Source organism: Carassius gibelio, chromosome A15, assembly GCF_023724105.1.
Source record: "Carassius gibelio isolate Cgi1373 ecotype wild population from Czech Republic chromosome A15, carGib1.2-hapl.c, whole genome shotgun sequence".
Taxonomy (NCBI): domain Eukaryota; kingdom Metazoa; phylum Chordata; class Actinopteri; order Cypriniformes; family Cyprinidae; genus Carassius; species Carassius gibelio.
The window spans coordinates 12,402,418-12,418,326 of record NC_068385.1 but is presented as its reverse complement, the minus strand read 5'-3'; the positions used below and the strand labels follow the sequence as shown (position 1 = coordinate 12,418,326).

Below are 15,909 nucleotides of genomic sequence, written 5' to 3'. Positions count from 1 at the left end.
CAACAAATATGTGATGTGGTGGAAATGACACTGTGGTGGGAATTTTCATTACTTTCAGAAAAATAAAAAAGATGCTTCTGCCAATGGACACATTAAATAAACTAGTCAAAATGTGAAAAGTCTTTTGTAAGAGAGTTTATTTTCTAAAAGTCCACAGGTTGAAAAGTAAAAATAGTTGATGAAACACCCATTCTGTATATAAAATTGCTTTGAGAAACATTTTTGTATGTCCTAATTGTGATCTATTAGACCACATTTGTGTAGGCACCGAAATCTCAGTTTACTCCTGGAGAGTCCACTATTGATAGCTCTTGCCAAACCATCCTCAATAGAAAAGCTTAATATCTGAAAATTATAAATCATCAATAATTTGTCCCACAAAACCCATTACGCTGTCACTAGACCTTTACAAACCACTGAAAATGGAAATGATGAGAGGGTTGATTCATTACATCACTCTCTGAATAAGACACTGATTACATTTCAAGTTTTTTACATTTACAAGCCAAGATAAATCTCAAACAGTTCATTGATTCAAACAGCCCATTCCTGTTGGCTCAAGACTGTGAGCTGTTGTTTTTTGCCTGAGGAGGAGACTTTCATGCAGGCCGTAAAAGGCTTCTTAGAAATCTGTGATCAGCACAGACTGGTGTTTCAGGAAACCCCATAAATTATTAATTTGCATAAATGAAGGAAGAGAAGAAGCCGCTTTTCCTTGTCAACATCAGCTCCCTGAGGAACGTCTATCCCTGTTCACTAGCTAATAGCTAAAGGGGATCAAAGCATGAGCCAGTGGCTGTTTACAGCCTGCTTCACTTCATGGATGCAAATGGATCCCTGCAACTAAAAAGATCCCCCAGGGTCTACACCAAGATGGAAGGAAGTCCATAATCAAAAACAGACATGAATATAGTGTTTGAACTGAACATCAGGAGGGTTTTTTTTTTATTCTCTTAAGAAATGCACAGTGATTCACAGAGGTTTGCATGTTTGCAGTGCAGTTTTCTATTGACAAAAAAGTATTTCGTAAAGATAAGATAGCTACTCAAAATCTGCCTCTAAGCTTAAAGTAAACTCAAATGTATAGCACTGCCACAAAGACATTTCACCTGCTTTGCTCTAACAAATTGGGTAACATGAGCTGGGGCTGAGACACTAAATGGCCAAATGGCCACAGTGGCATTTGCCCACCCAGAATGACAGCTGACGGTATAGTTTCTAAATAAAAAGAAACTGCATTTTGTTGCACAGAAAATAATCATATTCAAGCATATCATTTGCCACATTTTTAACAGCCATTACTCCAGTCTTCAGTGTCCCGTGATTCTTCATAAATCATCCTAATATGCTGATTAGCTGCTCAAGAAATATTTCTTATAGGAGTTGGAAACAGTTCTGCTGCTTAATATTTTTTTATGGAAACTAATACTTTTTTGGAGATTTTTTGATGATTAGAAATTTCAAAAGAGCAGCATTTATTTAAAACGTAAATCTTTTGTAATATTCTAAATGTCTTTACTGTTACTACTGGTCAATGAGGTGCCGGTGGATGGGGATTTGATATGTTGTGTAAAGAACCATCTAGAAGGTTTTGTGGTAATATGCATCACTGGAGAAGACTTACACTTATGGCAAAAGTCCAAAATGAAGAACCAGGGACACAGAAGACTCTAGATGGGGGAGCAGGGAAACAGTGAGGAAAGTCTCTGAGGAATGCCTGGCATCTTTGGCCATATGATGGCGGGGATAAGATGACCATTATGGAGCACCCTCTGTCCCGCAATCCAGACGCTACACAATTCACGCTCTGTCATCAGCCACTAACCCCACAAGTGTCCATTTCAATCGCAAGTGGGAAAGGAGGCACCATTCTACAGAGATTAGGCACGCCTGCACTAGATCAGGATATATGAAGGATCTACAACGACAAAACTATTTTTCAGGTCATGAATCAATGAGCTGAGAACACGGAGGGGTGACAGAGGTTATGAGGTTGCCTCATAAATAACTCTACTGTGCCCGAAGATCCTATGAAATTCCTTGATAAGTGCTGTTTCGATTTAGTGTTCACATTTTTTGTTATATGAAACAGAAAATTTCAACTTTAGTTATCAACATGATTGGCTACATGATAATGCTAGTCAATGCTGGAATTAGGGTGATGGACATTCTCATAGAGGATTTAATTAGACAAAAACTGTGTATAGTACAGGATGAGTCATCAATATTTTTGATAAGTCTTTCCCAGAAGACTTTAAATTGAAAATGTATAAATGTATCAATTTTAGAAATTAGTTTTAAAAAATCATCATAATTATATGCAAAATCATTCTAGCATATAATTATATTTTTGCATATAATTATAATTTTTTATTTTATATACTAGCATATAATTATGCTAACTGTCAAAGACTGAAAGTCACATAGTAATCAAACATGTGACCATATCAGTAAAAGGCAGAAAAACAGCAGGATTTCTCATTATAACAGCAAGCCACAGCAAATAAATCAACTCTTCTGACTTATATTTGGCCTGCTATCAGAGACAGTCAGGGATCTGTTTCAAAAATCAGATCACACGGCCAAGCTCTTCAAGGCTGTGAGTTTTTCATGCTGGTATTATGAAGGTATTTGAGCCTGAATTCCTCAATAGTTGTCTGTTTTTTAACCACTGCCATGTCCACATCTTACTAATTTGTTTATCTGTCTTTGGTCTAATCAAATAAAACTTATTTCAAAAGAATTTCAGTCTTTAATGATGTCAGAACTGCTGTGCCCATTAAAACACTTTCTCCTGAGCAGTTTAATGTGAGGCACAACTATAAGTAAGCCATTCATAGGCTGATTTCCCAGAAGAGAGTAAACACTGTGGCTCTAAACCATTGCTCTGTTTGAGCGATCTGACAGCGGTCAACTTTAGGCTTAACCAATGCTGTTGGTTTTTAAGCAGTTTTTGGAACACAATGGCACAGGCATGACAGTGTATTATTTTAGTAAATAATCATGATTTTCATTAATAATCATGACTCAATTAATCTATCAATTTGTGATGTGTAACATATTTTCCTACCCATTTGTCAAAATGTATTACTTCTAAATGCATGAGAGTATAATAATAAAACAAAATGAAAAATAAGGCACAAAAAGTGGATTCAAAGGAAAAAAAGCTAAAAGATGAAAACAAAGATGAAGAGTATGGTTTCTAGAAAGGGAGAGACACCAGTTTAGCATTATCACACATCCTTTATACAGATGAGCAGCCAATTCCAAATTCCAAAATGCATTGCAACAAGCTCAGAGAATGGATTACTGACAATGTGTCATAATTGTGGTTAATAAACTTTTTTCCATTCCATACTGACAAGTAGGCCTACTGATAAAACGTTTCATCCATCCAACCATTTTTCTTTCAAACCACTTTTCCTATGTGGGTCTTGCTTAAAATGTTAATTAAAATTGATAATTTTACCCAATATTTCTCTATTTTTATTTTTACTTGATTACCCGTATCTGCTGTTAGTTTAGGAACAATCATTCTAATGTCAAACTATGGAAACTAAACGTAGAGTCTCTCACGCAATATTGTTGCCTATGTTGGGCTTTCTAGCTAGAACACTTATAAGGCTCCTTACAAGGCAGCTCTTAAGGTTTTGAAAGGGGCTTTAATTCCAGATTCATTGCCATGTTATTATTTGTAATTAACATCCAGTTGTGTGCGTTTCATATTCTAAGGGCTATTGAAAGACACTACCTCCATTCAGAGGACAATCACCCTCTGGCCTTACCATGCACAACTCATAATTTCCACCCCAGTCTCCTGCACAAGATGATCCAGAGCTTTATTTTAAGAGCACATAATGCTAAATAGTTTCAGAAAACCACAAAAACGAGGCCAATCACAATGCCAGTTAACTTAACTGCTGCCATATTGCCTTCCTATTGAGCATTAAACCAAGGCTGTTAAAATCTGGTTCCAAGCTCGCAGTGATTTCTCAGTGGCATTAGACAGCAAATTCAACAGAGCATGATTTACAAACATAAAAATAGTTTGGGCTCAGGATTTGTATGCTGACAAACTGATGTTCTGCAAAACTGCATTGCGGTTCTGTTTAAAATCATTCGGCCGTGCCCTAAAAATATTTAGATTTCTAAAGTACACATTTTAAAATATCACTTGCCAGCAAAATATTCTGAAATTAACTCTAAACAAACTCAAGACTGATGCACAACTACCTGACGTATCACATCCCCGCAGTACTACATCGACCACATGTGTCAAACCACCAACCTAAAGTGGCGTGAAATATTTGAATTCATTCAACTTGTGCAGATCTTATACTGATGTAACTTAGATCCCTTTAAAATGACAAACCACTGCAGACACATGAACTGTAATCCATTCACTGAGTAAGTCTAGCAAACAGAACAGCTGTAAACTGATTTTTCCCACAGCACATAAGCATTCTGGTTCTTTTTATACTCATACACAACATTATACTGTAAATATTGCACATTTAGATGTACTTGAGCAGAAAGTTGTATTTTAACATGATTTGTTCTTATTGAGCTAAAGGGGGGGCGAAATGCTATTTCATGCATACTGAGTTTTTTACACTGTTAAAGAGTTGGATTCCCATGCTAAACATGGACAAAGTTTCAAAAATTAAGTTGTACGTTTGAAGGAGTATTTCTGTTCCAAAAATACTCCTTCCGGTTTGTCACAAGTTTCGGAAAGTTTTTTTCGAGTATGGCTCTGTGTGACGTTAGATGGAGCGGAATTTCCTTATATGGGTGCTAAGGGCGCGTCTGCCGGAAGAGCGCGCGCTCCCTTATAGCAGAGCAGAGAGAGGCTGTGCACAGACAATCCCTGATCAGACCGAGAGCATCGCGAAATGTCACAAAAGGAGTGTGTTTTTGGTTGCCAGGGCAAGACAACCCTGCACAGATTACCAAAAGAGAAACAGCATTAAGGGACCAGTGGATGGAGTTTATTTTTACAGAGCATCAACGGAGTTGTGCAAGTGTTTTTTTTTGTTCCCCTGCATTTCGAAGATGCTTGTTTTACAAACAAGGCCCAGGTTGACGCTGGATTTGCACATCGTTTATTTCTTAAGGATAATGCAATCCCAACGAAAAAGGGTCACGATCGTGTGTTGGAACCGCATGCGATGAGTAAAACTGCTTCAAATATCTCTGTGTTGTTAACTTAGCTGTCGGCGTGTAAGCACATCAAGTAAACAACATGCGATGTTGTCATCAAACTGCACGAGTAAAACTGCTTCAAATATCTCTGTGTTGTTAACTTAGCTATCAGCGTGTAAGCACATCAAGTAAACAACATGCGATGTTGTTATCAAACTGCACTTTCCACATGTACAGCTTAAAAAAAAAAAAAAAAAAAAGACGACAAAGTGGAACTTAGTCATTTTCCAAAACCGCTAAGCAAATATATACAGTTTCAGTACATACCACATAGAGAAGCCTTTGCTGATGCTGTTCTTGTTAAATTTCAGCCTCTGGATCTGTGTCACAGCTTCCAGACTCGCTCAACACAAAATCCTACTGGCGCTCGTGATTCTTTAGCTCCGCCCACACGTCACGCCTCTAGGCGCTCGTGTTTTTCCGGGAAAAATCGGTACAGACTATCTTTCTCTTATGAATATAATAAAACTAAAGACTTTTTGGAGTTATGAAGGATGCAGTACTACTCTATAGGTACTCAAGATTAACAGGATATTGAGTGAAAACGAGCATTTCACCCCCCCTTTAAAGTAGACAGGGGTTGCAGCATGTTAGAAGCAGTTAGACTGTGGCACATGGCCAGAGCTGAGCAGATTGCACGATGCAGTCTCCAGACCTCCAGAACAAGAGCCACATTCAGGCCTCCTGAGTTCCCAGTGGACAGGTCTGCAGGCCCAAGCAACTTTTGTAAATTAAAGACTTCTGTATTAAGACCACAATACTGTTTCCTCTAACATTTATACATCTCGTGTCCCCAAAGTAAGCCAATGTTCTGTAGGATGAAATAAATAGGGAATTATTTTTGAACTGAATCCTATTGTCTTTTTTGTTATTTGCTGTCTTTCGAAACTCGTATGACTTTCTGTCTTTTGTGGGTCACAAAAGAGAATATTCAATCTGCTCAGAAGACTTGGAATATTTTAAGCGCTTAACAGGCCATGTTACCATTTCCCACAGATTAAATCAAGAAAAAAAAGAAGATTTTGAACTTCAAAAAAAAAGTTCAAACAACATGAGGACATAATTTTAATATTTGAGTGAACTATCCCTTTAAGAGAGGTTTGCATATGGAACAAGTTGCTTCTTAAACCCTCCAGTAACACTTTATTTCGATAGCCCACTTTAGACATTCTACTAACAGTAAGTAAATACTGCTCATCAACTAGCAGTAAGTAGAGTATTAGTAGACTGTCTGCTTAATATCTTCTAACACGTTCTTCTTTCCCTAAACCTACTCTAAGAATCTACTCTGAGAGTTAGTGTAGTTGCAAATAATGAGATTTCGTTGATATGTAGTTGACATATAGTTACAGAGTTACTTATAGTTAGTAGAATGTCTAAAGTGGACTATCAAAATAAATTGTAATCAACCCTCCAATCTTTAAAATGGACTTAACCTGATTTTAAATGCTGTGGTAGCACTTTATTTTACAGTCCTGTTCCTCATGTACATACTATGTACTTATTATAGTAATTACAATAACTATGTAATAGCTAGGTACTAACCCTGAACCTACCCCTCAACCTAACCCTACCCCATGTAGTTACCTTGTATTACCAGAACTTTCTTAGATAAATACACTGTAAGTACACTATAAGTACATGTTAGTACACGTACTGTAAAATAAAGTGCAACCGCTGTGGTACTCAGTAATTGTTTGAAAGAGATGGTTAGATCTCTTGGTTAGATTGTGTTTTCAGGTTCAGAGACAGAAATTACAGAAGGTACCTGTCTTTAATCTGTCTTCAGTCAGGTTATCATTAAAGCTAAGTTAGAGTGTGTTAAGTAACATATATAGTGTACATACATCACCATTTAAAAGTCATTTTTTTTAAAGAAATTAATACTTTTATTCAGCAATGTTGCATTAAATTGATCAAAAATGAAAGTGAAGCCAATATTTTTTACTGTTATTTTGAACTTTCCACTCATCAAAGAATCCAGGGGAAAAGTATCATGTTTTCCACAAAAATATCAAGCAGCAGAACTGTTTTCAACATTGATAACACATAAAGATAAAGACTGTAGTAATGGCAGCTGAAATTTCAGCTTTAACATCACAGGAATACATTACACTTTATAAAATATAAAATACAAAACTGCTATTTTAAATTGTAATAATATTTCAGAATATTACAGTATTTAAAGCCCATGAGTATAGCCTCCTCTTCCACTACAAAATATTTCAATGCTGCCGCGAAGATGCCACTTGTCAAAAATTATATTTGTATATCTAACTTCACTGTTCTGATTTCTTTGATTACAGTTACTTTATAGGCTACTAATTATAGTCTAAAACTATTAAAAAAGAGGTGACAATTACAATGGGACATAACAATGCTATTCTGAAGATGTGAAAAATACAACTCCATTAATGACAGCTATTTTCTAATCATCCATAATGAAAACCATTCTATGATCTATGAGTTTCATCTATTGATCGACAGTCTCTATTACAGGACTACCCTCTGCAGGTTATGTGATCCAGAGCTATGTATAATGAGCGTGACCATTCATAGTAATTATCAGCCACATTCCCAAAAGTTGACTGTACCAGATGGTATGTGTTGGTCATAAAAGGTAATATCACAGCCACTCACAGTAAGACTCTGTGTTTGAGCAATCAGAGTGAATCATATGTCTCATTGCTGTAACCCAGCAGGAGAGCTGTGTTGTGGGGGTGGGCTGGACTCACTGTCTGAAACCTAAACTTGAGCTCGTTCTTGTCCACGTTCTGATTGTTTGAATGCCAGGTGTGGCCAGCTGTTTGCATAGACCCATGCGTAGAAGACAGAAAGCAGTATGAGAACGTGTACAGACATCTGAAGTAAGGCTGGGTGACATTAAACAGCTTTAGTAACTGCAAACAAATCTCTTAAGTTTTTTTTTCGCTCTCTCTCTAATTAATTTTTGTCTTTTTTTTTGAGTAAACATCCTTAAAACATGATGAGAATTTGATAGAGATAAACCGCATACATATTTGTTTTACAGAATATAACTTGAAGAATGATTAATTTTTCTTAGCAAACTGGCAATTAAATAAGACTACAGCTAATGATAATATTTAATTCAAACATTAAGAAATCCAGCTGCAAAGGAATTGTGGAGAATCTGATCTCACTGGTCACTTACAGAGTTCAATTCCATCTACTATCAAGAGTTTAAAGTCACAGTTATCTTGATCTGTCCTCTCTCTCATTTAGTCATATGCACTCACTCCCTCTGAAGTAGTTTTATGCTCTTTCTGGGAAATGAAAGTATTACATTAATGGTCAATGCGAAGTGATGAGCTCCATGCCTTTACAAAAACTTTAAGACTGCAAAGTTTATAAAGTCTGCTCACTTACTGTGTTTAGGTAAACAACACTCTTGACAAAAGTACAGCAAGTGACCGTTAAAACATTATGTAAGCTGTGTGTATCATACTGGAAGACATTAACATGTTATCTTTAACATGTGGAACATGTTTCTAAAAGGGTCAGAAACTGACTCACAAGTCTTTACTTCACAAGATGTTAATCGATCTTACTCGAAGAGATCTGGATTCTGTCAGCCTTATCTCAACAATAATGCATTGCACAGACACATATTTATACAACACTGAGAAATACAGAATATCATATGCAGAAGCAGGTTTCTTCTTCTGTTATAAGGACAGATATTTAGAGGACTGATTTGGATTGAACAAAAACGCAGTGCATATCTAAAGGCATTACAAGCATTCGGATTATTCCTGGAAACAGAGTGGAAAAGCGCCACACTGGAGATGCTCTCTGAGCAGAGACAGAGAGCAGTATGAAGAGGAAATGACTCTCAGTCGTGCACACTAATGGATGGTCAGCTGCTATCCATCACTCAAATAAACCGGGGCTCAGACCCAGAATGCCTCTCATCAACAACAAACACTGCAGAATCACTGTAGCACACACTGAATGCAAAACAAGCAGTAATTATCACTCATTACATGTGCTTCAGCCTCTTGGAATGATTCTTTCAGATTTTTTCTTGCACAAGGTTTGACTGTATGCTCGTTCTGAAAAGGGAAAGTGACTTTAAGCCAAGAATCCCAGCACAAAAAGCTCAGACAGAAGGTGCGGTCAAATCCGAAGTGGTTATATGCCACAGTTTACTTTTCAGACTCTCAGACTGTGAAACAAATAAAATAATGCTCTAAAGATTTCCCCGAACAATCTGTTTGGAACAAATACATTATATTGAAGATGTAAACCATTATCACAACATATTATTAAACCCAGAAGGTTATCATGAGCTAATCAACATGTATCGCGACATAATTTTATTCAAAAACGGTGCTATGATTTTTAAACACATTTCAGATATTTCGATTTAAATCATCAGTGTTTCCCATACACTGATTTATTTGAGGTGTTCGACTTCATCGAATAAACACGAGCATTGCACGTTTCAAAATCAAAACGTGGCGCGGATGTTTTTTTATGAATTTATCTCTGAAGAGAACTGATTGTCTTCAGAAAACTTTTGATGACATTTTCATTTTTATCTGATAAAGTAGCGTTTGGAGCTGATTTGATTACAGCCGTTACTGGGAATTTAAATTGATCAAAAGTGATGATAAAGGCATATATAATGTTACAAACTTTCTATTTCAGATAAATAGAGTTCATATTAATATCAGAATTACATTGTATTGACCAAAATTAAGAAATATATCGTGATATAAATTTGGGCCATATCGTCCAGCCATACACTGTAAACAAAAGTCCATAAAATTATATTAGGCCTACAATATACCGTAATAATTTAAAGGAATTTTCCATGTTTTCTTTTTACAGGTGTTTTTCCGTATTTTTAAATTATGCTTTGCATTGTGAGAACAAGAAGCTCAGTCAATAACTGGCGGCGAAAGCAATGCTTGAGCAGTCGCCATTATTCACAGAGGCCACCTTCAAAATCAAATTTTAAAGTCAGATTTTGGGCACTTTATTTGTAATAAACCTCTATAAAAATATTCATAAAATAATATATTTCCTTGTACAGAGAGTGTGCGTTAAACTCGGAATGCTCTCGCGGCTGTCTGACTGAGCGGCCAGTGGAAGTGACAATCAGCTGCCAGTTGGGATCATGGCCATATGGGCACTTTATTTGTAATATGTATAAAATGTTGACAAATTAAAAGACTAGATCCATGAGAATACATTAACACAAATGTATTATATATATTTAATATGTCCAAGCAAAAACTATAGTAAGATTATCATTTAAATGCTGTTTTTCCAGAATGCATTTAGACTTAGGGGTAGGACACTTGGGATTGCATTTTCTACATAATATTGCGTGATAATTGAAGCAAAATGCAGTGAGAATTTTAGAATGCATTCTGAGCCAAAGGAGCAGCAAAAGGGTAGCAAAATGGTGGTTTACATGTCTTTTTTTCTTCTTAAATGCATTGACATTTACATATAAGATGTTTCAATTGCATTTTAATTTAATACACACGATGAATATAAAGTCAATGTGGATATGAATTGCATTTGAAAATGCAACACACCCTCGACCTGTCAATCATTAGGCTACATCAAGGCAGGGTTTGGCAACAGAACGCACAATAAGTCAATATTCACCATCAACCAAATACTTTCCACACTGACTTAAACTAAATTAATCACTTTTGAAATGTCTTGTATGTAAGTGCCAATGCTTTTAAGGAAAGTAAATCACCATTTTGCAACCCATATGCTTCCATATTTATATACATTAGGGATGTTCAACACTGACAAAAAACTATTAATTGAGTCGTTTATTCAGTTGAATATGTTATTGAAGTTGTTTGTGTAGGAAAGATTTAATCAATGTTTGGAGTGGTTTTCTGAATTTACAATGTGTTTTTTATCATTTCTTATGTTTATTGTTATTGGTGATTCCAGATTGCTCTCATTCAAGATGCTATCATTTCCTCCCCCATTGTGGCTGAGCTACACATTCTGTTTGCTTTATTTTAAAAATAAAACATCCAGAAGAGAATGGCACCTAAACTGGAATTCATACAATTGTAAGGAACAGATGTAATGAAACTGTGCATAAAACATTTTTGTTGTGTTGTAGCTGAAAATAATCAAAGGGTTAGTTCATTCAAAAATAAAAATTCTGTCATTAATGACTCACCCTCATGTCGTTTTAATCCTGTAAGACCTTCGTTCATATTCAGAACACAAATTAAGATATTTTTGATGGAATCTGAGAGCTTTCTGACACTCTATAGACAGCACGGGCCCTACCACGATCAAGGCACAGAAAGTATAAAGACATCGTTAAAATGGTCCATTTGACATTAGTGGTCCAACTGTAATTGTATGAAGCTATAAGAATATTGCGAAGTAAACAAAAAAATAATAACTTTATTCTTGTAGGGTCTAAATCAACAGCACCAAATGCATGACAGGAACGACATGAAGGTGAGTAATTAATGACAGAATTTTCATTTTTGGGTGCACTCTTGCATACACTCGTGTTACGGCATCTCTTGAAGTATATCATAAAACATTGTTGACAAGGTCATTTGACCGATTCAATTGGAGACCACTGGAAATGCATGTTTAGCATTTTATAAGCAATGTTTGAACTGGAACTTGATAATTCAATCTCAACCGTTACTCCATACTTCACTTTCATTCATTGCAATTCTTGTCATTTCCTGTGAAGAAATCCTGAACGAGGGTCAAAGATTCAGATGAAGGGAACCTATGCATCCAAGACTTATGTATGAACAACTTCGAGAATCCATGTACAGTTTGAGGTTTTTTCGCTACTCAGCAAAGAACTTCAACTGAACACGCAGCAAAAGAAAAAAAGTAGATATTAAAAGCACACAAACACTTGGAACCCTGCTCTTAATTTAGATTGTATAGTTCTCTTAGTTTCACACTGAAATGTCAGGAATGACAGTACCATGTCGATTGTAGATGTAGATAATTTAGCATTAATTAGAGGTTAGTAATCTGACTTAAAGAGTTAGTTCACCCATAATATTATATGAAAAATCTCATTCTAATCCTGTTAGATTAACACTAACTCTAATGAAGATCATTTTTTATGAAATCTGACATCTATACCGTATTGAACATATTCTAACTCCGATGCCAGAGCTGTTTTACATGAATTAGTCTTGGAGCTACTTTAATAGGCTACACTTTAGACATATTTTAGAGATGCTACTTCATTATATGCATTATGTACAAATACATACATAGATCTTTACTGTTTGACATGCCTTTGTAAGAGTAAACATGCATCATCTCTGACAAAGTCCTGAGATAGAAAATGGCCTTTAACCCTTAATTAGATGGGGTCCAGAAAGGCTTTTCTTGCTTTATCTGCAAAAATGTAGAGATTCGAGTGCTGTAAGTCTTTCAGTGACACAGAGAGGTTCTTCATACCATGCTCATAAAAGCAGCTCCACTCACAGAAGCTTTGTTCACAGTGTGCTCTTCACAAAGGCCATGTTCAAACCCACTAAATCTGACACAGTAAAACAAGCCAGCTGCACAACACTAGCAAACACAAACCATATACGATTAGAGAACATGTTCATATAAAGTAATCATTAATCTCTTAAGAAATGCACGAGGGAGGAGAACATCTCTGAATATGTATGCTATTTTATCTCATGCATTATCCTTTTTAATCTGCTCAATGATGGATTCAGCCAACTTGGAGTAGTAACTATAAAATAGTCCTAACTGTGGGCTTGGCATCAGGAATAGCAATCCATATATAGCATTAATTACCTAATTCTTTAACCGGATTTGTTGTGCACTTAGAATTACTAAGGATGATTCTGGATAATGTTACACACATAAAATGTTTATTTCTATACTGTATAGAGCAATTTATTTATTTATTTATATAATATAAATATTCAATAATAATAATTAATAATAATACATTTAAGGATAATTAAATTCAAGTTAATTTAACTTTCTGGCAACTTTGATAGCTATAAATACAGTTGAAGAAAATGACTTAGAAATGTTTCAATCAGATACTGAATGCACAATTCTTTTCACTTTCTGTTAATGTTATTCTTCATGTGCGATGTTGGCTTTTACGTTGAAATGTAGTTCAATACTTTCCTGCGATTTGTTTAAAAACTTAACATTCATAAGATATATAAATTTAATCACTGACTTATCGAATAACATTTTTGTGATCTGAATTTGTTTTAAAAATCATTAGAATTAATTACAATCATAGCCTACTAAGTATTTGAATAGTTGAGCTTGTTGAACCCCACATGCATTAGCATTAACGGTGTTCAGCCTTCATAATGGAAATGCGAGGAAAGCATCTTGCACTTTTTTGCACAAGAATGAACGAAACAGCTTACATCACTCCAGGAATAAACTTTCCCGTTGACTATTTACCTGATCCTGTCAGGCTCAATTGAAACTTTGACTTACTTTTGCACGTGAGGACGCTCAGTCCCGCGATCAAGAGCGCGATATAATGGAGGGTCATGTCTTCCTGATCCGAGATTTGATGCGAGGAGCGTGATTGCGCTGGAGAGCCGAAGTCTCCTGCAGATCATCAGAGAGGGCAGATGTTTGCACTGAGTGCGCGTGAAGCGCGGAGGGATGAGTGGGCGGGGCCTAGTGGGCTGCGCCCTGTGCTCCACACGGTCTGCAGACAGCAATCCACATCAAAAAAGGTAATTAACTATAAAACCCAAGAACATTTTTTTATTAATTTTAATTAAAAGAAAAACATTTTAATTCATATCAGAATTATGCAGGTGTTTTGCTGGGAACTACGTACGCATAATGTCTGTGAACCCTTAAGAATGTCTGCATACATTTCATAAACATATGCATGAAAGAAATTGCCCCATTTATCTTCAAACAATGCTTCAGTTCAGAGATGCTGTCAGGCTTCCAGGCATAGACTGTTCTTCCACAACATTTCTGTTGGAATAAGGTCGGGTCTTGATTTAGCGATTTCAAAACAGTAAAAGCTTGGGTTGTTTCTGATGTGCTTGCTCAGAGACTGACAAACTTGCAGGCACGTGCACAGGTAGGGCTCAACCTGTGCAGAGCACATGCCCTTTTTGCCCTTACACTCCGAAGTGCCCTTTGTTTGGTGGTGTTTTTTATTTTTTTTATTTTTTTTTATTTTTTTATCAATGCTATTGGTTACCCTTCACGTCTGTATGTCTGTTTTACAAATATTTAGCAAATGAAAGTTCTTAAAACGAGCTTGTGTAAATCTTATTCGATCCTCAAGCTGTCAGTACGCTGATAACTCCGCCCCCTCTATATTCATTGAATCAACTGAAGTTCCACAGCAGCAACAGCTGAACACAACAGCTGAGCTGAACAAAGTTTTGCGAAGGGAAAATAAATATCTTGTTGTGTGAATAAGTACTACTAAACACTATGTCTATAAAGGCTCATATTTTATTTATTTGATGTCTGACTGACTCACTGAATGAGACATGTGGGATGTCGCCTGAGAGAGAGTGCTAGCATTTGCCATCTAGTCATAGCCAATACATTAACACACTTAAATAGCCTGTGCATACAGTAGCATTTCATCTTTTATAAAATGCAATTTTGGCCAAATGCATTTTACCACATGAAAAACTGAGCGCTCCGTCTATATAGCTACAAAAACTAGTTTGTAACCTGTAGATTAAAATGTAATGTGATGCCGGCGCCGTTTTAATGACAGACAGAAAATAAATTCACATTTGCACACATTCGCTGGTAAAAAAAAACTATATATTGATAAGTAATACAACAACATATTATTTGTTTTTACCATCGGAAAATCATAACCGGTGCGCCCCCGCGCTTTTTCGTACTGGAACTTACACAAAGCGACGAATGATCCTCGTCACCTAACATATATTTCTGAGAAATTTCTTCTTTGATTTATGATTGCTGATACACTTAATTTGTGTTATTCATATTATGGTATACTCTCCGATCGTCCTCACATGTATAAAATGCAGTAAAACATGGTTTTACTACAGTAATGTAGTAGTAACTAAAAAAAACTACAGAAGATCACTGTGAAATCTTTATATTTTATCATGCAGAATTTAATTCATGATTCATTCCAAGGCTTCATTTATTTGATCCAAAATACAGCAAAAACAGTAATATTGTGTAATATTTTTACAATTTTAAATAACTGTTTTCTATTTGAATATTTTTAAAATGTAATTTATTTTTGTGATCAAAGCTGAATTTTCAGCATGATTACTCCAGTTCAGTACTCTTCAGTGTCACTTGATCCTTCAGAAATGCTTTTCACTGCAACTGTACTTTTCACACTATTTTTCTTTATTTTTTCATTGCTGGCTTATTTTAGGGAAAGTGTAGTGAATAAGAGACCTTCAAGAGACCAACATCCCTGGTCCACCACAGTATCAAATTTTTGCCAGGAAGGTGGATACATGTTGGATATGTTATAGTAATGTATGGCTATAGTTTCTTATAATCTGGAATTGAGTTGGACATAATTACTTAAATTATATTTCAAAAAAGTTTGTCAAAAATACTTGAATCATTGCTCACCTTCCCCTCTTCTCAATGTCATTCATAATCATGTTAACCAAATAATACTAATTAGCTTATGAAACCAAACAGAATAGCTAAAAAAAAGAGAATATATAATTGATATAAAAA

The 15,909-nt window shown here is 35.7% G+C and overlaps 1 protein-coding gene across 1 annotated transcript in view; it reads right to left on the bottom strand.

Annotated features, from left to right (window-relative positions):
* LOC128029227 (cell surface glycoprotein MUC18) overlaps positions 1–13,857 on the bottom strand; it is a 34,133-nt gene extending 20,276 nt beyond the window's left edge. Inside the window, exon 1 of the mRNA XM_052616870.1 lies at positions 13,681–13,857. Within this exon, the coding sequence (XP_052472830.1) occupies positions 13,681–13,738 (58 nt within the window). The 5' untranslated portion in view covers positions 13,739–13,857. The remainder of the gene's footprint in view (positions 1–13,680) is intronic.
* Positions 13,858–15,909: the final 2,052 nt, after the last annotated feature.